At 42.3% G+C, this 26,035-nt stretch overlaps 1 protein-coding gene across 1 annotated transcript in view; it reads right to left on the bottom strand.

Moving 5' to 3' along the window:
* Positions 1 to 1,339: 1,339 nt before the first annotated feature.
* GATA6 (GATA binding protein 6) overlaps positions 1,340 to 26,035 on the bottom strand; it is a 31,399-nt gene continuing 6,703 nt past the window's right edge. Inside the window, 5 exon segments of the mRNA XM_077778221.1 lie at positions 1,340 to 2,795; positions 21,142 to 21,245; positions 21,339 to 21,426; positions 22,284 to 22,409; positions 25,962 to 26,035. The exon segment at positions 25,962 to 26,035 is cut by the window's right edge and continues 25 nt beyond it. Of these exon segments, the coding sequence (XP_077634347.1) occupies positions 2,628 to 2,795; positions 21,142 to 21,245; positions 21,339 to 21,426; positions 22,284 to 22,409; positions 25,962 to 26,035 (560 nt within the window). The 3' untranslated portion in view covers positions 1,340 to 2,627.

Genomic DNA, 26,035 nt, shown 5'->3' with positions numbered 1-26,035 from the left:
CATGAAAGCTAGAACACAGAGGGGAAAGAATTCTGGGGGGAAAAAAAAGCTTTAGTATCCCAATGTTGTCTTAGGTTTGGAAGGGGCAATATTTGAGACCACCTCCAGAAAAAAGATTACTTGGAAGCCCCAAGAAGAAAAATTAATTTTCCAACCAGAGCATATTAACTTTGAACTCCCAACCCACCAGAAAGCACTCAAAGAATGAGAACCGAGAACCATAAGAGGGAAGGGGAGAAAAGGAGTCAGTCGGGACAATTATTTTCTTCTGCTGTCACACCAACCCTGTTCTGTAAAAGCCAAACTCAGACTGGTGTCTCCCAAAGGTGCTCCCTCCCCCCAACTCTGCCATCCCTTGAGCTAGGGGGATCCCTCATTTCACTCACCCTAGCTTTGTTCAAGAAGTACAAGTGAGCCAAGGGGCACCAGACCCTCATACACCATACACTTTTAAATACCCCTCAGGGAGTAAGACATTCAAAACTCCCACATTGTAAGAGCTCCTGCCACCTTCCTTCAAAGTCAACACTTAGTGCTTACTATGTGCCAGGCACTGCTCTAGGCTCTTCACATGGATTATCCTAGGAGTTATATGTTAATTGGCCTTATTTTACAGATGAGGAAGATGAGAATGGGATAACTTGCCCAAGGCCACAGAGCTCCTGCGTGCAGAGCAGGGACCTCCAGCCTAGGGATCTGACTCCACACCCAGACCATTGCTCTAGCCCACTGTACGGCGTATGTGGGCTTCAGGGACCTCCCCAGACACACACACTCCCTAGCCTTGAGTTTCACTGGCAATACAACCCACCATAATGCAAGACTTCCCCTCTCTTAAAAGACTCACACTGGCCCCACAGAATGACTATAAGCATACAAGAAAAGAAGTTAAGAAATGCTCCACACTTAAGGAGCCAAAATGAAATGCCACCATTGTGTTATGAAACAGTCTCCTGTTTTTCCAAAACCCAAGACAGTTCAGATCCTTTTCTATCTTCTGCTGAGTGTCAAAGACTTCGACCTCAGGTGAATGTGGAGGCTTGGTGGCACTTTGCAAAAGGAGGAACTAGAAAGGAAAACTGTTCTGTTTCTGGGTCCTAGAGTATATTTCATTCAGAGGGAAAGAAACTCTGGACTTTTTTAATGTTTATAGGGAGTAGCCCTAAACAGAATGCTTATGACCTCAGATAGTCATATAATACTGGGTCCTTTTCACTTATTAAAGTTGTCCCCAGTGGAAATTGAAGGTGATAACTGACTCCATGTGCCAACTTCAAATAAACCAAGGTATAAAGCAGCTCCAAAAGGACAATTCATTGAAAGAAAAGCCAAAAGGCAATTTACAAACATCACATGCACTTGTTTTATAGGCATATCTCTAGCCACATACAGTATCAAAAGGAAACTATAAGGGAAGGAATTCACTGTACAGAAGACAAAACAATACCCTTTTTTTTATTTTTAAAACTCTGGTGAAATAGGTTTCCATAGGACATCCCATTCTTAAAAAATTTAATGTAAACCAACCTGCCTGTGGGTTAGTCACACGATAGACTTCATCGTAGTGTGTACAGATGCCTAGAGTATTTACAAATGTTATCTGTTAGGTAGTAAAGTTCTGTTGCAATTTTTCCAGCACAAATTCCACAGTAAAATAAAGAGGGGCTATTGGTGTTTTTGTATAAAAATTCTTAACAGATGGATAAAGTCAATTTTCCTGAGAGAAGATTTGTTCTTGAAATATTTCTCTTTAACAACTGGAAATATAGAAATGGGATGTAGTTGTAAAAGAAGCATAAGAATGTCTAAGTTAACATTTTTCTTTTAAATTATTTAAGTACCATTAAGTTAAAATGTTTACATTCATTATAAAAAATGTTGTTAAATCTTATGCAAATGATTTAACACTGATTGCTGCAACGCAAATTGCACTTTTTAAAAAAATTATTGTTTGCATGGAAGAAAAATATCTTGTTTGCTACCCTGTTTACAAATCCCGACTGACCTCAGGTCAGTCCCACAACATGAACTTTGAGAGCCGTCAGTCACAGTGTACATTACACTTGCAATGCAGTCTTGCACACGGAGTAATATTTTTGACGAGAAACCTCATGAACTGACTCAGCCTCCAGAGGTGTGTACCAAGTGGCCTCAAATGGTCTTCTCCATGAAAGCATGTGAAATTCGGGTGGGGAAAAGGTACGAAGAAATTCTGGAATAACCAAAACCGATCAGAAGAAGCACGTGATTTGGGGCAATACACATAAAACCATTTTTTTAAAAAAAAATCTCTCAATATTCCTTAGCAGGCAAGGCCCCGGTCCTAGTCCCAGTTTCTGGAAGAGGCACAGTGGACGTCAGATCTCCTGGCAGGCCGAGGCAGGCTGGCTGGAAGTGGCCGTGGCCAGGGAGGAGGCGACGTGCTGTGGGCTGCACTGGCCCTCCCCGGAAGCCCTCTGTCTTCTCTCTGGTTCTTCAGAGTCAGGGGCAGGGTGGTAAGGCAGAGGCAAGCCCCTTGGGAAATACATCTCTTTCAAAATAAAGGCACGGAAATCACACGTCAGAGGAACGTTCTGTCAGCATACTCGCCCCGGTTTGGACGGCTTGACAAAATCCCCGCAGCGGGCTCAGGCCAGGGCGAGGGCGCACCAGGAATCCTGTCTCACCGAGGATGTGACTTCGGCCGGCGAGGCCAGGCTGACGCCTATGTACAACCCATCTTGACCTGAGTACTTGAGCTCGCTGTTCTCGGGATTAGTGCTCTCTCCCGCACCAGACATCACTGAAGCGCCCGCCTGGCAGAAAAGAGGGATAGAGAGGAGAAAGACAAGGGGAGAGACAGTTATCGATAAATCTGTCAGGCGGCACCATCTTGCAAGGTCAGCACGTGGGGACAAAAGAGATGGGCGAGAGCTGCCCACCGTGTTGCATGGTGCCATTGACCTAGCCCCGGCCATGTAATCTCTTAGAAACGTTCTCCTGTGAACTTGAGAACTTATGGCAGTAACTACACGGCAAGATGCGCAGCTGGACAAAGGTAGGAAAAGGAAACTCAGGAGGCCAACTTGTAAAAAGTGCCAAACTCTCAGCTCTCTGGCAGTGAAACAGACCACACCGCCTAGGTAAATAGGTCTTAATGATGCCCACACAGTCTAATCATTTCAAAAGAGAAAATGCAGAGCACCCACACACACACACACATACACACCCACAGAAGAGCTACAACCTTAGCAGTTATGCCAAAGTCTAACATGGAAAGCCACACAGCTCAGCGAGGCATGAGAAATGAGAGCACTGACTTCATGGAAAATGAACCCACGTGTACACAGTTTTTAATATCTACTTCATTTACCTGAATTCTTTTCAAGGAGAACTGGCCATTTTGAAGGCAGACCACATTATAAAGAAAATGCTAACATCTTATATCTGTCATGGTGGTGGCAATCATTTGTTGAAACAAAAGATCACTCTTCTCTTGTTTCATTCATTCCTTCCATCCAAATGAGAAAGGCCAAATAGAAAACATGGTATAATTTAGTAGAATCAAACCGAAATAACTAAAATCATATTTAGACTACAATTCGAGAAAAAAGTTGCATTTGACTTTTAAAAAAATATCTAACTATGGGGTACCTGGGTGGCTCAGTTGGTTGAGGGTCTGACTCTTGACTTCAGCCCAGGTCATTATCTCAGTTTGTGGTATCAAGCCCCACATCAGGTCTGTGCTGAGCATGGAGCCTGCTCAGAATTTTATCTCTCCCCCCATTCTCCACCCTCCTCCCCCAAAATAAATAAATAAAGAATAGGGGTCAGTGACATCAACAACATTCAGAGACAGTGCCCCACCCACACACAGTGTCCCCAGAAGTTGAAGCCCCAACATGTCAACACAACACATCTTCCTGCTTCATCCTTCACCACTGAGTTCTAGCACACACATCACCTCTGATGTTGCAAAGCAGCCCGCACACATGCATCAGCCACAACTTTGACCTGCAGAACATTCTGCCATCCCCTCCTGCTAGGCACAGGAAACACAGCGGTGTTTCCCCAGGGTTTGTATGCATGCTACACTCCAGATAAGGACTTACAGGATCTAAAGAAAAGCACAAGTGAATAGGCAGGGTCCCAGGGGAAAGAACAGGGTGCAATGACAACTGGCATAGCTTAGAAGTCTGCACGAACCAGCCTTCCTTCCACCTGAATGCCAACCACCCCATCAGCAGGGCCCTCCTTTTCTACCAAAGAGAAAAGATGAGAAGAAAGACCACCACTCTCTCAAGCAATCCCACATTTTTTTGGAGAAAGAATGGAAGCCACTGTGGCTGCAGAAGGGCCACGGGCCAGCATCCCTGTGACAAGATGTGGCACAGCTCCGCTGTGAAGGGCAGTCACCTCGGTGGTCTTAGGCCTGATAGCCTGGAAGTTGGCCTTACTGTCATCCAGAGGCTGAATGAGGCTCACTGAAAAACTATCAGAGCTCAGAGCAAGCTCAGAAGAACTGCTGAAAGACACCTGGGGGACAGAGCCTAGCGTCAGTCAACAACAGACCAGTGCTGCTTCCATGGTCTGGATGAAAGCATCGTGGAAACCCAAGGCTGGCATCTGGGGAAACTGAGCAAGGGGTATAGGAGCTCTCTGCAATTTCTCTAAAACTGCTTCAAAGCAAAAGGTTTATTAAAAAAATAAGGATAAAAATAATAAAAAATTAAAAACTAGCCATGATCCCATACTTAAATCATGGCTTTTTCCTTCTAAAAAGCTCTGAAGCTCATTATTCCTTCCTGGCTTTCAGGGTTTAATCCCATAAATTACTGGATATTTGGTTTTCTGACACAGCTAGAATATTTTGTGCTTTTCAAAACATTCATTTGTCTGGCTGAGCTGATGTTACATCTCCTTCAGAGAAACACAGGGCACCAGACACAGGCTGAACTGAATGAAAGTATGCTGAGCCCCCTTGCCTCCACTCGGGGGCCTGGAAGTCAGTGTGGTTCTGCTCTTTCTGGAGCAAAAAGTCTCGTTTTTCTCTCTACTCTTCACAATGACTGCATGAGGCTGGAACAGAGGGTCTGGCCATGGGACTTCCTATCCGCCCATCCCCACTTCCTCCCAACTGGAGAGACCAAAGCCAGTCCCTCACAGCTAACCAATCCATCCCTTTCCTGGCAAAAATGAGGGTTTGTAAAACTCCAGCAACAACAGTACTACCACACTCAAACTTCTTGTTAAATCATCACAAACTTAGGGGTGCCTGGGTGGCTCAGTCGATTAAGCAACTGATCTTGGCTCAAGTCATGATCCCACAGTTGGTGAGTTCAGTCCCGCGGTGGGCCCACTGCTCTCAGCACAGAGCTTACTTTGGATCCTTTGTCCCCCTCTCTTTGCCCCACCCCTGACTCCTGCATGCTCAAACTCTCAAAAATAAACACTGTAAATTAATTAATTAATTAACACTTTAACATAAGACTTAAACTGTGGGCTTTAGGTACATAAAAAAGCAAATTTCACAGAATCACTGAGATGTTGAAAACTTAAATTTCGAAATAGCTGAAACAATTCTGTCAAACACACCAACAAAGCTACAGATTTGGTGACCCATATAAATATGGTAATTAACTTTAGCCATTAATTCCAGAAACTCCACTATGACCAAACCCATCATGGACCCAGTTTTAACCCCCGCCAAAAATATAGAAAAGGGTGATACTCCCTTACTACTCATGTTAGAAAGGAGCTATCATACAACTAACAGGATGAGCACAATTATAATTGACATGTCACACTCAATTTCATATTGATCTACCTATTCCCCCCCAAAGAAACATATGTGCATTTATTTCTATGACTAAACCTGACTTCACCGCGACAAGACTTTCTGAAACGAAGAGGGTACCCGGATTGGCTCAAGAAGCAGCCTGCCTCACATGGCCAAACACGCTGAGATAGCAGAGGGGTGGTCACCACTACAAGTCAGCAACAAGAAACATTAGCAAGACGTTTATGAGGGCCAGGCACTGGGTCTGTGAGCCCCAGAGAGACAGACGTTCCCTGGGTAAGCTCCCAGGCCACATACATACTTGAAAGTAAGAATGACCAACTGCCTATCATGAACAATAAATGAGCGGCTGAGACATGGAGGTGGAGCAATAGGTCAAAAAAGGAATCACAGAGGGGCACCTGGGTGGCTTAGTCGGTTAAGCGTCCGACTTTCGCTTAGGTCATGATCTCACGGTTCGTGGGTTCGGGCCCCGCGTCGGGCTCTGTGCTGACTGCCAGCTCAGAGCCTGGAGCCTGTTTCAGTCTGTGACTCCCTCTCTCTCTGACCCTCCCCTGCTCACGCTGTCTGTCTCTCTCTCTCTCCTAGAAATAAATAAAACATTAAAAAAAATTTAAAAAAGGAATCACAGAGGGGAAAGGATTCCTGGGGACAGGCCACACGCAGCCTGCAATGGTGGGGACGACGGACTTCCAAGCATTACCCTGGTTCAGCTAGCTACTGAGTGAGGTCACCTCTCCTAGTCTCCTCCTGGGTAAATTAGAAACTAGCCCTCACATCACCCATCAGTAGGGTTGTGACAATTCAATGTTTGTAAAAGCATGAGCATGGCGCCTTATCATTGGAAGCATTAGGGAAGCTGTTATTACTGGTGAGGAAAGGATATTCAGAAGGGGAGCCATGCATGCTGAGCAGCGTTGGTGGTATAGTGGTGAGCATAGCTGCCTTCCAGAAGGGGAGCCATGCAGGACACATTCTCAAGCAAAGGCAGCTGAAACGGAAGGATTAAGCAAAAGAGGCAAGGAAGGACACAATGTGGAAGAGGTAACCGAGAAGGCCTCACCTAAAACTCTCTGTGCCTCAGGTTCCTCACCTAGAAAATGGAAGTAAAAGACGCATCTATGTCCTGAGGGTTATTGCAAGAATTCAACACATAATGCCTTTACAACAGCATCTGACAACAGGAAAACAATAGAAGCAAACAACACTGTATTTTATTATTATTGTTAAGGAGCACAGACCTAATTTAATCTCCCCAATTCCACCCTTCACCAGGTGACTTACCACCATCACTTGGGAGTAGTGATGGAATTCATTCAGAGCTAAGTGAAAACCACCTCAACAGTGACAGTCTTTTTTTTAAATGTTTATTTTATTTGAGAAAGAATGTGAGCTGGGGAGAAGGGGGCGGGGCGGGGGGGGGGTGGCAGGAAGAAAGAGGATCCGAAGCTGGCTCTGCGCTGACAGCATCTAGCCTAATGCAGGCTCAAACTCATGAGATCATGACCTGAACTGAAGTTGGACACTCAAGTGACTGAGCCACCCAAGTGCCCCAGTAGTGACCTTCTTCTCACTGTTACTGACAACTCTGCAGAAAAACAACAACAACAAAAAAAACCAAGGTTCTTCTTTAGGCCTTCAAAAGGCTCATAGGCCTTCTTCAAATAAACCACATTAAAGAAATCCTAATACCTTGAACATCATTCTTTAACACCTGAGCAATAATCCTAAAAGCTACCAACTGAAATACCTATTGTCTTCTTTGTTCAAAAATAACTCCTACGTCAAAGGGCAGGCAAATCCCAAATTATGTGAGTGATGAGTACCTGAAAAACACCAGCTCCTTAGAAATCAAAAGTGACATCTGACTTTCTCAAAAAAAAAAAAAAAAAAAAAAAANGTGCTTGTGCCCAACACCTGAGAATCTTATTTGTAGATGGGGATACACTATTTCAACAGGAAATACTGCAGCATGCAGATTTTTTTTTTTATATCAATCATACCTCAATAAAAAATCATATTTTTATGGGGCACCAGGCTGGCTCAATCAGTAGAGCATGAGACTCTTGATCACGGGGTCATGGGTTCAAGCCCCATGTTGGGAGTATGTACAGCTTACTTAAATAAAATTAAAATTTTATTAATGAGATTACAGTGATAAGATCTGAGTAGACTGTGATAACCCCACTCCCCTCATCCATGGCCGATGGGGCTATATTCTGGTACATGCCTTAGCAGAGCCATCAAGAACTTTTATATCCTACTGCACTTTGTTATTGCACTTCTGGAGATGTGTTTATAAGGAAAGAATTCAAAGGAAGGGAGAGGATATACAAGGGAAGAAAGACATTCATTGCATGGTTACTTATAATAGTGGGAATCATGGATATAATCTAATGCCTAATAATATGAGATGGTTTGGAAAAGCAAGGTATATCCGCTCTGTGAACTATTATGCAATTATTAAAAGTAAGATCATGTGGCAAAGTGGAAAAAATCCTGTGCTACAATGTTAAATGAAAAATAGCAGGATATAAGTATGTCATCGGTACAATTTATGTACATCCAAAAGTATTTCAGGGGAACCCAAGAGAGTGTGGGGCCAGAGGACCATCTACCAGCCACCTATACCTATACCTTCCTTTGAATGTTTTAACTGAATGGAGTAGTGCTGTCTAACTTTGGGGAAGTTTAAAGACATTAGCACCAGAGAGATGATGCAAAATGGGGCTCCTGGGTGGATCAGTCGGTTAAGCATCCGACTTCAGCTCAGGTCATGCTTTCACACTCCATGAGTTTGAGCCCCACACTGGGCTCTGTGCTGACAGCTCAGAGCCTGGAGCCTGCTTCGAATTCTGTGTCTCCCTCTCTCTTGGCCCTTCTCCAGCTCACGTTCTGCCTTTCTCTCTCCTTCAAAAATAAATAAGCATTAAAAAAAAATTCTGTTTTTAAAAAGAAATATGACACAAAACCACTTGAGGGAGGAGCCAGCCAGGAAAGAGTCATAAAGTAGCAGGGAAAAAATAGGGAGGAACCCGAGTGGAAGAACTCACAGAAAGGAGGGCCAGAAGGGGCCGGCTGGGACCTAGCCAGCTATGTACACGTGAAACATGGTTCCACATAAATTAAGACAACAAACACTCAAAACCAGTATTCTAACCATATAAGAAATCTAGAATTGGCACAACTCTCCTTAAGAAACCTGGCTTACAGATCATTGTTCATCTGAAGTGTCTTTCCCTCTTTAGTAATGTTCAAGAGCTACCTATCGAGAATCAATACAATTTGGGGGGAAAATCAGAGAAAATTTATGACCCTAGACCCAAGTACACACACACACAATTACAAGCATAAATTTCAATTGGTTGGTATGTTTTCCCACATCTAGTTAAAACCTTGAAAGGATTTTAGTTCAGCAAAAGCAGGTGCTTCACTAACCTACATACAACCACCTAACCCGGCCAGTGTTCCTGGACAGAAGCAGAGGGGAACACCTAAGATTGCCCACAGCTGAACCATCCTTCCTCCTTTTGGTAGGCAGTTCAGGCAGGCGGGAGGTCCTCGCTCTTTCTCTGATCAAAGTACCTGAGGGTGGGGCAGAAATCTGTTCTGTGTTTCCATTCACAGCTTATCTGCCCTCTACCCTCCCACAGACAACTGAAAATGGAGGCACTTCCTGTTGAAAGAATGTGTTATCAGCACCAGACTCAGCCTGGGCTCAGCACTGAAGACAGGCCAGGCTAGGTAGGAGGCCTGGCAGAGCAGCTGGGCTGGAAATCTCCCTCTTAAAGGAATAAATGACTTCAGGGACAACCAGACTGCTGCAGCTGGGACACAGGAAAATATGCACTAGCCTGTGAAGCAGGCACAGTTCATCTGTAGATCACACAGACCTTTTATGTTTTTTTCCTGTGAGTATAATTTTCAAACATATATCTGAAAAGCAAGGATTTCTGATCTGATAAACTCATAGAGTCAGTGGCCAGCAGTGTCTGGCTCACAGTGGGCTCACCCACTCTGTCAGTTCTCTTTCTCTGCCTCTACTTCACACACCCCCTTACAGGCAGGCCCAGAAAGCACTCCTAAGGTGGCTCAGGCTGGGCAACTCAGAGTAAAGGAAACCCTTACAGGACACAGCCACCCCACAGAAGAATAACATAGGTTCTCTAGCTTGTGAATTATAAACATAAATTTCATTTTTGAGGAAGGAAACCAAAAAGGAATCAACTGGGGTGTGTTCAGTCCTCCGTGCCATAAACTGTCTCAATGGAGCCTTGATCTGAAGAAACAAAACACTGCACCCCAGGCAGGTTGAGGGTGAGTGTGTGATCATTCCCAGAGCATGAGACTTTGATGATGATCACGCTGCCTCTTTAGCTCGATTTCAGACTGTCGGCTTCCATGGCCTCTGATCTGTCCTTCCTACACATCTAAGTAAGCTTGTGGTTACGGCTTTTTCTTGTGTGAGGGGAAGCCAGCCATCTCTCACTGCCAATGCTCTCTTCTCTGCTTTTGTAACCTCTAGGTTAGGCTCTTGCAGTGCTTTATAGCAGCCTGCCTCAAGTAAAAACCTATGTGTAAATTCCAACAAAAGAGAAACACTTTCAGATAAATCTTAACTTCCACTCTAAAAACTACATTCTTTTCTGTTCGGAAGGAGGTCATAGGACCAGACACAAAAGTGACTCACTAATAGTTTAGGAAGTGACACAAGAAGATACAGAAACACACAAGGGTTCTGTCTCCATCAGGACCCATGAAACCCGTCAATCAGAACAACACCCTTTAAATCTCCCATAACAACTCAAAGCAAGAGAACATAGCATCTTATCTCACAAGAAGGGAGAGTCACGATCACTGCAGCCTAAGCCTAATTCAATTTTTAGCAGAATATTTTACTTATTTTCTTGTAATTTAACAAGCAAATTCTTTAATGGAGAGCTCACTGGCCATCCCCTTGGGCCCTCTTGCAGCCTCTGGTCCTGAGTAGGCCAAGTTATATCCAGCCTCCAGGACATTGCCCTTTTCAAGTAGGGAAGGACAATTCGATAAAATCTACCCTGGGCAAAGGAGCCCATTGTTTCATTGTTTCATCCATCTATACACACATACCGGGTTTGTCATGGTGATGAAGGTGATGAAAGGCGCAGCCCAAAGTTTATGAGTGCCCTGGGACTATCAGTAAAATGCTAATGTACAAACATAAATTGGGGGGGGGGGGTTAGATCCCACCACTTGAAGTCACCAGCATTCTAAAGAAAAAGTTTATTTTATACAATGAATCAAAATGGATGACTATATAAATTGTCAGATTAGGTGGTAAATGATCCTGATCTTTTATTAAAAAAAAAAAACTAGCTTTTCAGATTGGATGAGTATCCTAATCTCACCATTTCAATCAGAGAAAGCAGACCATGGTCTGAGAACCAAACAGCATTTACAAGAAAGCATTATGAAAGTACTATGTGTTACAAGGAATGATAAATTGTGGCAATCAGAATAAAAATATTTAAAATGTAGTTACTTTGTTAATACAACAGCTCTACATCTCTTAATTTCACCCATCAGGAATGTAAGGATTTATTTCTAATGTCTTGGGATAAAAAAATAAATGCCACGCAAATAAAGCACATCACTATTAACTTCCGAGATTATATTTAAATAGTGCTGTTATCCTTGAGCTTCAAAGAGGTCTGCAGGCATCTCCCACTTATGCTATACAACGCTCTTAAGGACCAGATGGTAGGAATTATTTTTCCCTTTTAGTAGGAGGAACACAGAGGCTTTACAAAACCTTGGCAGCTTTACTACAGTCACACATAGAGCTGGAACTAGCGCCTGGATGCTTGAATGTGCTTCCTTCCAGCTGCTAATCCGTGAACCCCCAGAATAAACTGTAGACCGGACCAAGCCTTCACCATGAATCAAGCACATAAGCTTAATCAAAGCTTCAGGTTAAAAGTATCTGTGCTTAATAAGATAAAAAATATGATTCTGGCATGTGTGCCCCAGTGCTGGTGAAACCATGCCATGTGAACAACACCGAAAACAGCAACAAAGCAAGTAAACGGGCATTAAAACACCCTCAGATACTGACTTGGAACTGTTTACTCACAGGACTGCAACAATACACCGAGATCAATACCTGTCGTTTATTTGTTCAAATCTTTCTTAAAATCTGAGGTCAGTAAAATACTCTGTGCTCAGTCCCACAAATTCTGAGTGCTGGTTCTGGTGTGATAGATAGCTAAATTATGAATCATCACATATATGCCAACACCTGTCTTTGTAGATGCTTTTTAAAGTTATTGAAATTTCAGAAAAAATTTACAGGTAGGTCTAAACATGAACAAAGCTAACAGATTGTATTTAATTCATATCCATTAGATCTTCATATCGCTAGTAACCCTTTTGGCAGACACCCATGAAATGCATAATAAATTACTTTTGTTCCAGTAAAGGAATTCATTTTCTTCGAAGATTCATTTAGCAGTAACATTTCAGAGCATTCTAAGCCAGATTTCTTAAATTTGGCCATGTTTTCCCGTAACATTATTTCATGTTTTGTGACAACTTGTATATTCTTACAGAGGCACGGGGGTTGGGGGGGGAGACTGCAAAGAAACTGTAATCTACAGAAATGTTGTGTTCTAAGATGAAGCCTTCTAACCTGAGGCTATATGAGAAGGCTTATGACGCTGCCCACACTTATTCCCGACCTAGTATTCTGGCTTTCAGGTTGTGATAATGAGTCACTTATTAAATAAACCACAGTCCTGTGATAAATTGGGTGGACAAATATAAACTATTTAAAGAATGATACAGTTGTGCTGTTTCCTAATATACACATAAAGGCACTGGATATTAATGTAGTGCAATGCATTTCTAAGTACTCCTCACCATCCTCCGCATAACACACAGGCCTGCGCTTGCGCGCGTGAACACACACACGCACACAGGCACAACACAAAAAAAGGGAAGTCTGGAAAAGGCCTTGAGATCAAAATGAAAGTATGTAAACTTCACATGCTTACACGTTCCTTGCCAGGTTGGCGTGTGACTTTCACAGCGAAGGCCAATGTGGTCAGACAGGAACGTTGAGTTATTAGAAGGAATTGAAAGAAATCGGGAGCCTGGCACATCGGGAGCGTGAAGATAAAATGCCAACAAAATATTTACGTTTATGGCTTGTAGCAAGAGGCAAGTGGGATGTTAATAACTGGGTGATTGGTCAGCTCCCTGGGAGTGGTAGCAGGCCGGAGACCTCAGTTCCAGTCCCGGCTTCCAAACGGGCTGGTTTTGTGACCTTATGGAGTCACTCTGGATCCTGGCTTATAAAGGAGGCAATAATAACACCTATCTGCAATGCTCTCACAGACCCTTGCAGGAGACTGACGACTTTTTAACTTTCTTTTTATTCATTTAGAAAAGAGTATCATGGACTATAAACTCTGAGAGAAATAGACACTTGCCTATTTCTCAATAATTTCATAAAAACTAACTGAAGGCAATTGGGACATTCTGAAAAGTTACACCTAACTTGACACTATTAGATTGAAACCGTTAGAAGGATGTTAGTACTGCAAACTTGTGTTTGATATTTTTAAGAGAGATTTTTAAAAGCACATTAGGGACATCAACCACAGTAAATTTCACTACCTGTTATTCTTTTATTACCCTGTTAACACAGTCTTTGTACTAAAATACATTTTTTATTTAGAAGTACGATATCGATGAGAAAATTTGTATACTGTATTTGGTCGCAAGCAAATCGCTTCTCTGGCACCATTTCCCCACCCGTTTCTGCATGATGATTTCTCATGCTCAAATTACTAATGAAAATTGATCAGATTTCCTTAAGAAAATATTTCTTCTCTCTAAAGATTTCAATATCATATAATATCACGTATTAGTTTAGTATGCCATAATGATAACAGACTGCCAGAGCCGGGTCCAAAACCAAGCCCTGCCTCCTAACATGTACACAACCTTGGACCTGTTACTTTGTTCGGAGTCTCACCTCCCCTGCCCCCAATCAAAAATGGAGATAAAACACCATATGTAGAGTGATAATTATAAATGAAAGAGAAAAGGTACCTAAAACACCTGACACGTAAAAAGTACTTAGAAGCAGGCTTCTGCTTTGCTATGTCCAGTATCTTATAAATGATGAAGCATGGAAAAGGGAGATCTTCTCAGAAGCAAAAGTACAATGATAAAATGCAAGACTAACACTAATGCCCAGCTCTCCTGCAACCTAAGGACACCTGTAAAATATTCAGCTTCAGAGATGACATAGGGGTGCCTGGGTGGCTCAGTGGGTTGAGCGTCCAACTTGGGCTCAGGTCATGATCTCACCGTTCAGGAGTTCGAGCCCTGCATCCAGCTCCGTGTTGACAGCTCAGAGCCTGGAGCCTGCTTCAGATTTTGTGTCTCCCAATCTCTCTGCTCGTGCTGTCTCTCTATCTCTCAAAAATAAATAAACATCATACACACAAAAAAGAGGTGAGCAGTGGGGCGCCTGGGTGGCTTAGTCGGTTAAGCGTCCGACTTTCGCTTGGGTCATGATCTCGCGGTTCGTGGGTTCAAGCCCCGCGTTGGGCTCTGTGCTGACTGCCAGCTCAGAGCCTGGAGCCTGTTTCAGAGTCTGTCACTCCCTCTCTCTCTGACCCTCCCCTGCTCACGCTGTCTCTCTCTCTCCTAGAAATAAATAAAAAACATTTAAAAAAAAAATTTTTTTTAAAAAGAGGTGAGCAGTAATTTTTTGTCCTCTCCAGGAGCCTCTAGAACCAGAACTGCTCTGCCGAGTCCAGTTCTTCTAGGGAAAGCAAATCCTACCATTTTGTACGTCCTTCATGAATGTACCTTTCAGCTACTGAACTATTGTAGAAATAGTTAATAATGCAGGAACTATTATTTTATGACCAGTCATAATGCTGTAGTAAATCCAGTGTGATCTAATTACTTGGAGGAAAAGGCAGTGGAGTATAAATTGGTAATAAAGAAGCTACGTGACTAACGTGGTGTGTTCCGATTTGTGGCATAGGATGCAAATATTAACACATAAAATCTACAAATAGAATTTTAAATATTAACCATTAACCAACAAAGTACATAACCCTTCTCCAGAAGGCCTTAAAGATGTTAATTGTTGCCTTAAGATGTTCTTCAGAAGGACATCAGATATCCTAATGAGTGTCAGTTCCTAAATCTCAGCTGTAGCCACANNAAAGACGGTGGGGGAGGGGCACATTAACTCTTTCAAACCACTTGCAGTCCAAGATTTAGCATGATGCAGCTCAGAAGTACTTCTTCTGACAAGGTTGCTGAATGAAGTTATTACCAAGGAGTGACTGCAGTTGGGAAACAGGTCTAGTTAGGCACCTAGCATCCCAGAAGAATAAATGAGGCAGGAATGAAGACACCTATTTTGTATCAAATAAATGACCAAACAGCGAGTAAGGCCCCCACTGCCAAAGGCAGAGAACCAGCCAGTGTCAAATCTAAGATGAGGTCCTTGCCTCAGTCTAAGGAGGTGTGCCTCATCGTGGAGGCAGCAAACCACAGAGGTGAGGAAACATTTCCTATCCCCAACACACCATGCCTAATATGTCTCCATTCAGAGAAAGATTCACCCGGCAGCCACCACAAACTGCACAAACTGTCTTGCCCTGAGAAGCCCTGGGGACAGGAAAACTAAACCCCAGGCCTATATTGTATGCCGCGAGGCCAGTGCATGTCACTAGCTCCGAGGAAGGATTTTCCTAATGAGAAGGGAAACCCTGCTTGTAAAATGTACAAGCAGGACCACGTTAGCATTTGTTTACTTACATCAATTATCAAAATACTCCATTAAGAATGCTTTAATTGTCAGACTCCAGCATCCAACATCCAGAAAAAGAAACACATCTGTCACTACAGTTGGGGGCTAGAGAAAGTCCATCATTTGGAAGTGATGGCACCTTGGGCCCTACTAAAGGCAGACTTTATATTGATTTGAGCCAGTTTCAAAGGTGTACTTGCACTCACTTCACCAGCCCCATCTCCGGCCTTTGGCTCCACACCCCACACTCTGTGACACTGGCCACTAAAACTATGTCCTTGAAGTACCACAGATACCCATGCTCTTCCTTCTGGAAAGCTCCATCCCAGGGTGTCCCCTGCAAAAATCCTACACAACTAATTCAAAAGTTCTCTGTGAAGCCGTTTCCAACTCTGAGGTTGAATTAATGGCTCCCTCCTTTCGATTCTTCCCTACCCTACTGTGTCATTCCTTTAACACATTTCCACATCTAACCAGCAGTGAGATCTATCTACACCTGCTCCTGACCAATACCACCACATTCTAAGCAACCTGAGGCCAGATACCTTGTTTTACTCAATTGTGAATAGGGCCTCTCATAGCACAATATTGTTGAAATGGAATAATGACCATACAGCAAGGATTAGTGAGATATAGTTCATCTCCATTTATTCTGACATTATAGAATTAATGATGAATTCAACATTATATTTGAGTTTTAATATAAACTTAAGTAGCTTTTAATATTTAAGTAGCTTTTATAATAATTTAAAAATTACTTAAGTAGCTTTTAATTTTTTTAAGTAATTCTGCCTACAGAACTACCTCTAAGCAGGTAAATATGTTCAGTAATTTCTTATTCCCAGACATTAAGTCTTATTGCTAATTTCATCCCCAAATTACCCCTTCCTGTACCAAAGGAAATTAAGAGAGATACTTTTGATCTATAAAACTTGAGGACAAAGTTTATACATATGTACAAAAAATATATATTATATATTTAAACGTATACCTATTACATATACATCATATGTTTTATATATAAAGCATTTTCCAGTTTTGTTAATTTTTAGCTACAAGTCATGGTAGGATATTTATAGACATTAAATTTTATTTGGAAATTGCTAATAGAACATGTTCCCTTATTTCTCTCCTAAATAATAAAAAACAAACTATAAAATGTAATTTAGTCAATAAATATAATTCAGTGAAAGATTTAAATATTCTTACTATTTAAATATTCTTACAATCTAGAGATTGTAATAGTCAACTATTTAAGTTGACTAAATACATATTTTTCAGTAAACCTACAGGTGTAAAAAATTTTAGCATGAAAGACTTTTCTTGGAAAATGTATCTTTAAGTTCAAAAGGCACAAAAATCAATTGTCTACCAAAATTTAACACATTTCTTAACAACACAAGAATTCCAAAGGAACAAGACAGGAGCTATGTTAATGCTAGGCTGCCTGGTGGCCAGCCTTCCTGATCTCAGAGAAGAAACACTGCCCTCCCTCTACCTCTAACACATACACACCACACATACAAAACCTACATCAAGAGAAACTGAGTCGTAAGGTAGCTGTGTCAACGATCTGATGACCATCAGAAGGATTGTCTCCTTTTTCCAAGAGGTCTCGTTAAAACAAATTAGCAACAAGGACATAAAAAGCTAAGACACTGTAGCTATATGGCAAATAAGGAAAGAAAGGAGGCTTCGGAGCACTGCAAACATGATTTCTGTGGCACTTAGACTCTTGTCAAGAAAGAATGCCAAATGCTATGTGCTAGGAAAATCTTGCCTACTCCTTCACTGCTGCTGGGGAGGAAACCCTGGAGCCTTTGCTCCCAGACAACCTCCCTCCCTCCAGAATACTCAGCTCCTGCCAGGCTAGCTCAGGAACCAGGCATGGGGACCTGGTGTCCCCACATGAATGTGCCCACATGCAAGACAGGGCAGGAACACCAAGATTTAAAAGGAGCCTGTTAGGGACGCCTGGGTGGCTCAACTGGTTAAATGTCCGACTCTGGATTTCAGTTCAGGTCATGATCTCATACTTTGTGAGTTCGAGCTCCACATTTGGCTCCTCTGCCCTGACAGCTAGAAGTCTGCATGGGATTCTCTCTCCCACCTCTTTCTGCCCCTCTCTTGCTTACAGAAGTGCCTTCATGCTGGCTCTCTCAAGCGCGTGCGCGCGCTCTCTCTCTCTCTCAAAATAAATAAATTTAAAAAAATAAAAGGAGTCTGCTGGGAATGTGTATTGCTCATGTCCTACACTTTCCCAGAGGGGAATTAAAAGGAACAGCAGGATTGATGTGGACCTTTGCAACGCTGACTTCCTTGCTGTTACAGTCATTAAGATGGACAAGCAGTTACGTTGCACTTACATCCCCTGTGGCCCCCAGTTCCTGTCTTCCACTGAAGTATGCCTAGGATTGCCCTTTGTTTTGTAGCTCTGTTGTCCCTATTAAAGTGAAATAACCCTGGACTACTAACTTCCACCACTTGTCAGCCACAGGACCCACTGGAGATCAGTGAGAAGGACCCATCATCAAAGGAGCCCTCCAGGGTGCTGTGTATTAGTATCCGGAACACTATAACATTTCCCTCACCTGTGGCACTTCCCCAACTCCTAGAAGCATCTAATCCCAACACCAGCTCCCTCCAACATCACAAACTTTGACCAAAATGGAAAAAGGGCACATCATGACATGCTTCTGCAAGCTGCTCACAGAGGCTCCCCCCCCAACCCTGCGTGGTCCTCCTCACAGCTCCCCCAGCCCTGGCTGCACACAACAAGACTCAGCCTACCCTGGAAGGCTCTGAAGGTGCTAAGGGACCACTGAGCACACACACTGGCACTCTTCAGCAGTAACCTGGGGAGACCACTCAGGTCTACAACAATTATTCCTGGAGAGGGACAGTTTCCAAAGACAGCCAGCAGATTGGCTTCTGTCCCCTAGGCCTGGTTCCCCACAAGAGCCATGTCGGGTAGGGGCTGCTGGAGACATCCGTGATGGAGAGATGCCTGTGGAGCCCAAGCCAGGGGAAGTGAATCCCTACAGGGGGAAGGGAGGAGGGCAGGCCAGGCCAGCTGGGGAGAGAGTGGGGAGGGAGGTGGTTGCCTGGGCTCTGCAAGCTGCCCGAGGTCACACGTCTGCAGCCCACACGGGCGGCTCCCTCCAAGGCCGCAAGGGCTAAGGGAGTGCTGGGGGCTTCCTGCGCAAGACTTTGCAGGGAACTGCTCTCACACCCACCGACCTCCACAGTCCTTACTGTTCTGCCTCCTGGCCTCTAGCAGGGAACGGAGTCTGCCTCTGAAGGACACTGGCCGGCAAGCCGCCTCCAGCGTACTGGGCCCCACATGAGGGATGTCAGCTGGAGCGGCCGGAGGATGGCGGCAGAGCTCCCGAGGTCCCTCTTCAGAGTAGGCCATGGACTTCCCACTGCTCCTCCCCTGGAGGACAACTGATCAGACTTGCAAATGGCCAGGTTTTAAACTGAGTCTCACACACACACACACACACACACACCATTAAAAAAAGGGGGGGGGGCCTGGGTGGCTCAGTCGGTTGGGCATCCGACTTTGGCTCAGGTCATGACCTCATGGTTCGTGGGTTCGAGCCCCACATCGGGCTCTGTGCTGACTGCCAGCTCAAAGCCTGGAGCCTGTCTTCAGATTCTGTGTCTCCCTCTCTCTGACCCATCCCTGCTCACACTGTCTCTATCTCTCTCTCAGAAATAAAAAAATAAATAAAAAGTAAATTGAGTCACAAAACCACGAGAGCAAAATGAACTCCATTCACTGTGGCCCCAAGCCCCCAAAGCCCCCAAACACCTGTATTTCTGTGCCATTCAGCATTCACATTTGGCTTTTTCCATGCTTAAGGTCACCTTAACAAACAACAGTGACCCAAAAGTGGCAGCGATCTTCATTTCAGCTGGGAGAGCCTGACATCCTCGGCTACTACCCCAGTGCTTTCAAACCCCAGACGCCGTTTTGCCCCATGTAGCTACTACGTAAGTGCGACTGAAGAAAAAAGAACATTCTTAAATAATCTTTGTCCTTTCATTTCTGCACAGGTAACTGTTCTGTTTACCAGTTTAGACCCTTAAAATTACACCTAACCCTTCTGTTAAAAAAAAAAAAAAAAGACATTATACACCAGAGTCCACCTTCATAAAGGCTAGAAACGCTCTTTAACATCTATCTACAACAAAAACAAAAAGCAATGGAAAGGCTTTTTGCCTGTGAAACTCAACAGACTTCTTGTGTGATTAAAGCAAAAAGCAAAAGCCCAAAAGAATTTGGGATGGAGGACGAGAAATATCAAATAAAATTTTAAGCAGCCTAAAAAACTTTTTTCATGGTTCCTGTTTGCTTGTTTAAGCCATTCAAAATACGACGCAAAGAAAACAGCTCATTGGTTCCCAAACCCAGGTTAGAAGACACCTCGAGGGCAGCAGTTTCAATTTCACCTGGGGCGCTGCTCAAAAAAAAACACAATTTTCCAAGCCCCACCCCCAGAGACTCTTGACTCAGAAAATCCAGGGTGGGGCCCAGGAATCTGTAGCATTTCAAAGGACCCCAAATAGGGTGAAGCTAAATGTAAAAAACAATTACTAAGTAAATGGGGATTTTGTTGCTGGTGTTTTGACTTAAACTAGTCTCGGTGTAATCCTTAAAATCACCGGGACATGCTCGCTGTTCAGTCCTGCGGCCCAGATCTCACCCACTGAGGTCTAGGGTGAGGCCGGTCATTTTTTAAAGAGCATTCCAGGTGAATATAGGAAATACTGGGGTGGGAAGGTGCTCAACACTTGAGAAGAATGGAGTTTCGGTCACAGCTTTACAGAAACCATGACCTTCACGAAGACCATTGCATCCCTATGCTCAGGGGCAGGAATTACTCACAAACAGAATTTCGCCCTGGCTTGTGGCAAGGCTGAAATAAGTCTGGGTGCAATGAAGGTGGGTTAGAAGAAGGCAAGGAAGGAGGGCAGTGGGTAAAGGAAGACCGGTGAATACAGAAGCAGTACGGCATACACTATGATGACCTTTGCTTTGGGGAAATGATTTTACTTAAAAAAAAAAGGGGGGGGGGGAGGAAGGAAGAGAAGAGAGAAAGGAAAAAAGATGGAGTAACTACGATAAGTAAAAGCAATTTAAGTGTCATTGCCACTGAGATCTAGAAAATCTCTGACTCCTGGTTCTCCTGGTCTACATTAGAAATATGTATGTATAGCAGCTCAGATAGAAACTTGGAACTAAAACCCCGGAAAGCACTTCAAACCAAAACGTCTTGCTTTTACTTGGGTTAATTTAACCATAAAAATGATATAGATCTTAATTAAGAGGTTTGTAAAGTACTTAAGTTTGTCATTCTGTTGACATTCAAATGTAATCTCCTCTAAAAACTATTCTTAGGTATCAGCTAACTAAACCGAACTGTTGGTTTAGATTATTGTACTACCAGATAAGATAAAATTTGAGATAATAGACTAGAGAGCAAGAGCAACCCACTAGCTTAGAAAGAGTCTATACTGGGTTAACACTTACCCCTGAGGCTGTCGGTTGTGTTGTAGGGGAAGTATTTTTGCTGCAATCATCTGAGTTAGAAGATGTGGAAGTTGGAGTCATAGGAACAGAATTATTGCTACTACCTGCAAGTCAAAATTAACCTCATAAATATACACATACTCTACTGTTCAAGTTAGCAGATACTTTACAATCAAATAGCATTTTATTGTATTTACCAGAGCAAGCCTTTGACTTATTTATGTTCTTAGGTTTTCTTTTCCTGGTTTGAATTCCCTCTTTTTTCATAGCAAGCGGTCGAGGCACCTAAAAAAATTTTCATACAGGCCTTAAGTTTAACATCATATGGAAGAAAACCCAACTTTAAACTAAAGACTCAATATCAGTACTGAAAGCCCTCATTTATAAAAGAAGCTGGCATGAATTTCAGTACAATTTTTATACATGCTCACCAGATTCCAACCTGGACAAAGACTACACTTTCCCCATCAAATGCAGATTCCCTCAGAGAAAATGGAGTGACTTGCCAGGGAAAATTTATTCCTTCAACTTACTGTTTATTGTTTTAAACAACTTCAATTACAGAGTAAAACCAAGGAGTACACATTTTTATTTTAAAGAGATCATGTGTTATTCTCTTCCTCCTACACATCCAAGGTTAATTTCCTTTTTAAGATTAATGTGTTTATAATATTTCATGCTACCCTTAAATGAGTAACAGAATGTTGCTAACTATTAACTATCAAATATATTATTGCTCCTTTGCATAAATGTGCTTGATTGCATTCCGAAATTTTTAAAAGATATAGTTATCGTGCATTTCTAGTTGGTTCCGTGCCTTTTTTTCTTTTGAGTAGCATTTTTAAAAGGCTACCACCATGTTATCAACTCTAAATTGCACTCTTCCACATGTTAGTATTTCTAAAATTGAGATGTCTCACAATGGATGTGTGACAGTTCAATTGGTAGTATTTTTGTTTCTTACTGGTATGTGAGATAATAGTTCACATTATAATTAATAACATCCTAAATTCAATATCATGTATGTAAGAAATCAGATTTTTCACTTTCATCCCCTCTCCTTGGCTGATTTTTTCATGACTAAAACCATGTACAAATAAGATCCTAAACATGAATATGCATGAGCAGAATACACGGCATACCCCATGGAGTTTCATGTAGAGTCCACAAGCATTGCACACAGGTTCGCCCTCGGCATTTCTGCGCCACAAAGTGGTGGTTGTGGTGTGGCAGTTGGCACAGGACAACCCAAGCCGCCGGGAGGAAGGCTAAAACGTAGCACAAGACAGTAAATGTACAGATATAAGTGATTTTATGTATATGCTACATACATCCACGAAGTGTGCTCCTGTCATCAATAAGCAGGTACTTTCATTATAAATAAAAAGTCCCTTGGGAAAAGAATTTGAAGGGATGGATTGACCTTCCTGGACCAAGAAACTGGAGTTTTAGGTGCAATGCTCCATCTCACGTGTCTGGCTGGTTTGCTCCAGCATATTAGTGTAGATTATAGAGTAACCAGAACACAGTCACAGTGCTGGCCAATAACTGTGCTCACTGTTGTCAGAGGTCTGAGACAGAAGAGTCATGAAATGTAATCACAAATCACAAATGCCTGCCAGTGTTCTTAGGTGGGCTTTGTGCAGTCTCCACTTCTGGAAACTAGAGATAACCAGGTGTATTTCTTGGATACATACAGAGAAATAACCCAAAGACTTTAGAAGGGCCTACACGTATTGTACACTTGGATATAAAGAAATATAGTTTAATACATCTTATAATTACCATGGTTGCCTGCTGCCTGACTTTTTGTATTATTCATATAACAAAGGATAAGCAAATTTTATGGCATTGTTTTAATGCTGGCATTATCTTACATACAGTGATAGCGATATATTTTCTTTAACCTCTCAGTACATACAATACCCCACTTTTGTTCATACAAAGGACTAAATGGTATTATCAAAAAGGGCACTGTCATTCTGGTTTCCACGTTTCCTTTATGCCCAGGACATCCATAAAGAGAATTCATCTCATCTAAATTATTATGTGAGTTATGAAGAGAGTTAAGCTACTATAAGTTCCTCTCCAAAATGCCAAAATCTAAATTTGTTATTAAATTACCTAGAGAGGCAACTAAAAAACAGTGCTATGACTTCAGTAAAAAAGCTGTGAAGAAGGGAAATCCAAGGACCAAAATAAGTTGAAAGTTAACAGAATTTGGGAACTTAGCTACATCGATTAATTGCAGAAAAGAATATAGTTTTAAAGAATGTATAACAAAAATATGAATTGAGGGTGTACTGAATATTCAGATGAAAGGACAGATTTTTCAAATCCTTTGCTGGCAATTTAAAAGATAAAACTAAATTTTGCATTTACAATTCACATCCAATTGTATTACTTTAACATTATTCTTTACGACAGACACAAGTCGTAAGAACAGAGAGACATTGGTAAGCCTCTTAGCACCACATTTTTAAGAAGTCAATGCTAAGAAAAAATAGATTTGACTTTTGGATGAAATGAATACGCCTGGCTGACAAGCCAACTATTTGGGGAATTGCTTTGCTAAAATGATAAAAACACAGAAAACCTTACTCATCAGGGTTTCTTTCTTTCTTTTCTCTTTTATGGTTAAAATAAAATAATTTCCTAGGAGAGCACTCCTTTCTCTGTGTAAATGTGAAATCAGTAAACTAAGGACAAGAAGGTTCATTTTATAAACAGGTCATTTATGACAAGTTTCCAGTGGAATTTGAAGCCAACATGAAGTAAACTTGTTATCAGAATTTGCCATTATGACAAAGAACTTTATGACTGTCAACTGCAAATCATAAGTGAAGCCAGTCTCCATAAACATGTGAAATGAAGGTGAATGGGTTATAAAAGTTCCTTGTAACAAATGATCTCAGTTATATTCATCACTGACAAGGAATTCGAGTTACACCATAAATCTCTTATTTTGCAATATATTACAAGTTCAAATTCACAGTGATTGGTTCTGTATTGCTGGCTAAACAAACTCGGGTTTAACATTCTGAGAACTAAGCTAGATCCATCAAAACCATAAATAAGAAACCCACGAGAACTAATTGATGAACACGCCCTTCCATTGGTATCATTTATAACCCACTTACAAAGCACAATGGCTGACCTTGGTCACTGCCAAGACACCTGCCACACAGAAGGAAAACTAACAGATTCAGAGATGTTAAAAAACTCTTTTCTGCTACCAGTTATTTTTACCAGTGAGTATGCATAATAAATGGCACTATCTAAATATGGATATTATTACAGCAAATTTAGAATGCAACCAGAACTCAAAACGGCTACTATTTTACCCAGTATTTCCTTCAATCTCAATAAAATGTCATCTGGAACTCAACTAGTACTCAGCTCAGTGTGCCTTTCAAAAAAAAAAATCAGTTTCACTGTTCATACACAGAAACAAGGTACTTCCCTGGATTATTTTCTGGCCACCACTTTTACTTTTTTTAATATGATGCATAAGAAATGAAAACCATAGGGAGTCAGATGCTAAAGTTAAGGATCCTCTTTGAAGAGATTGTAAGCTGCAGGAGGTTGTAACAAGTTTAAGGTACATAACGCACCTTAAATTAACCTCAGCCACTTTATTTTAAATGCATTAAAAACAAAACAACCATAAAACTAATTGCTTCTGTTTAAGGTGTCAGACTTCCATTGTGATGCAATTTCACCCTAATCTATTTAACACAAACAACATGTGTAGCGTTTGTTCCTGCTAATTAGAGTATAACAATTAAATAAATTACTTGGATACTTAAGATGTCTGGCATCTCACTGTAAAATATTTTACTTTAAAAGGTATTAAAAGCCTGAGTGCTCGGTTAAACAAATGTTAGCCTTACAGTGGGGCCTGTGAACACTTACATTTATTCTCTCTAATCACTACAGCAGTAAATGCCCTCTCCTAAAACCACACCTAACAATAAGGGATTCTTCCCTGAAGAAAATCAGAATTCCCATAATTTAAAACAGTTAAAAATGTGTTTGGACTGGTGAAAATCCCCAACTTGAGAAGAACATAAGACTGCACTTTTCTCTCAAGTTCTACGTAGTTTTCTGAACAGCCAGATTTCAAAATAATAAAGGTTAGAGTAAATTTTCATCAAACTCAAAGACAATCCAAAAGAGGGATGGAAATGGGGGCTAAAATCTTTCTCACTCCCAGGAGAAGAGGTAGAAAGGACCCAAAGGTATAAGGAACAGAACCAAAGGAACCCAGAATGAGGCTGCGATTGTCATATTCCATGGAAAGGTGAAGGGGTACAAACGAGCACGGTTTTTCCAGAATAAAATCGAAACCATACCAAAGAGTACACAGAGAAAAAGATCTTCCTTCATCTGACCTAGTCGATATACTCAGGTTTTCTCCCCGAAGGTTACCGTCATCACTAATTTCTTGTGTATATCCCTCCAGAATTATTCTAATGGCATGTACAAGTACATCTAGATTTATATAAATACTGACTTCTGCATACTTTTAAAATGGTAGCTCCCTACACCTTCCCCCTCCCGCATTTATAGACATCATTTCCTAGGTGTAAACGTGGTGAAAGGCTGTCTCCGTTCCCCAGACGCTGGTTTCGGGACGATCTCCCCTCGGGCTCCCGCGGGCGAGCGCTGAAGTGGCCGAGGAAGGAAGGGGACGGCTGGGTTCCCGCGCTGGGGCAGACCCCGGTGGCCCCGGGCCGCGCCGCACCTGTGCCCGAGAGGGGCGCCCGGGGCGAGCCGGGAGCGCCCGGGCCGCAGGGGAGGGCGGCGCTCACACTCACCACGCGCTTCTGTGGCTTGATGAGGGGCCGGCTGAGGCCGTTCATCTTGCTGTAGAGGCCGCAGGCGTTGCACA

This window comes from Crocuta crocuta, unplaced genomic scaffold (genome assembly GCF_008692635.1).
Source record: "Crocuta crocuta isolate KB4526 unplaced genomic scaffold, BGI_CrCroc_1.0 scaffold26, whole genome shotgun sequence".
Taxonomy (NCBI): Eukaryota; Metazoa; Chordata; class Mammalia; order Carnivora; family Hyaenidae; genus Crocuta; species Crocuta crocuta.
Note: the sequence above shows the minus strand (reverse complement) of the source record. Positions and strands in the feature narration are given on the sequence as shown.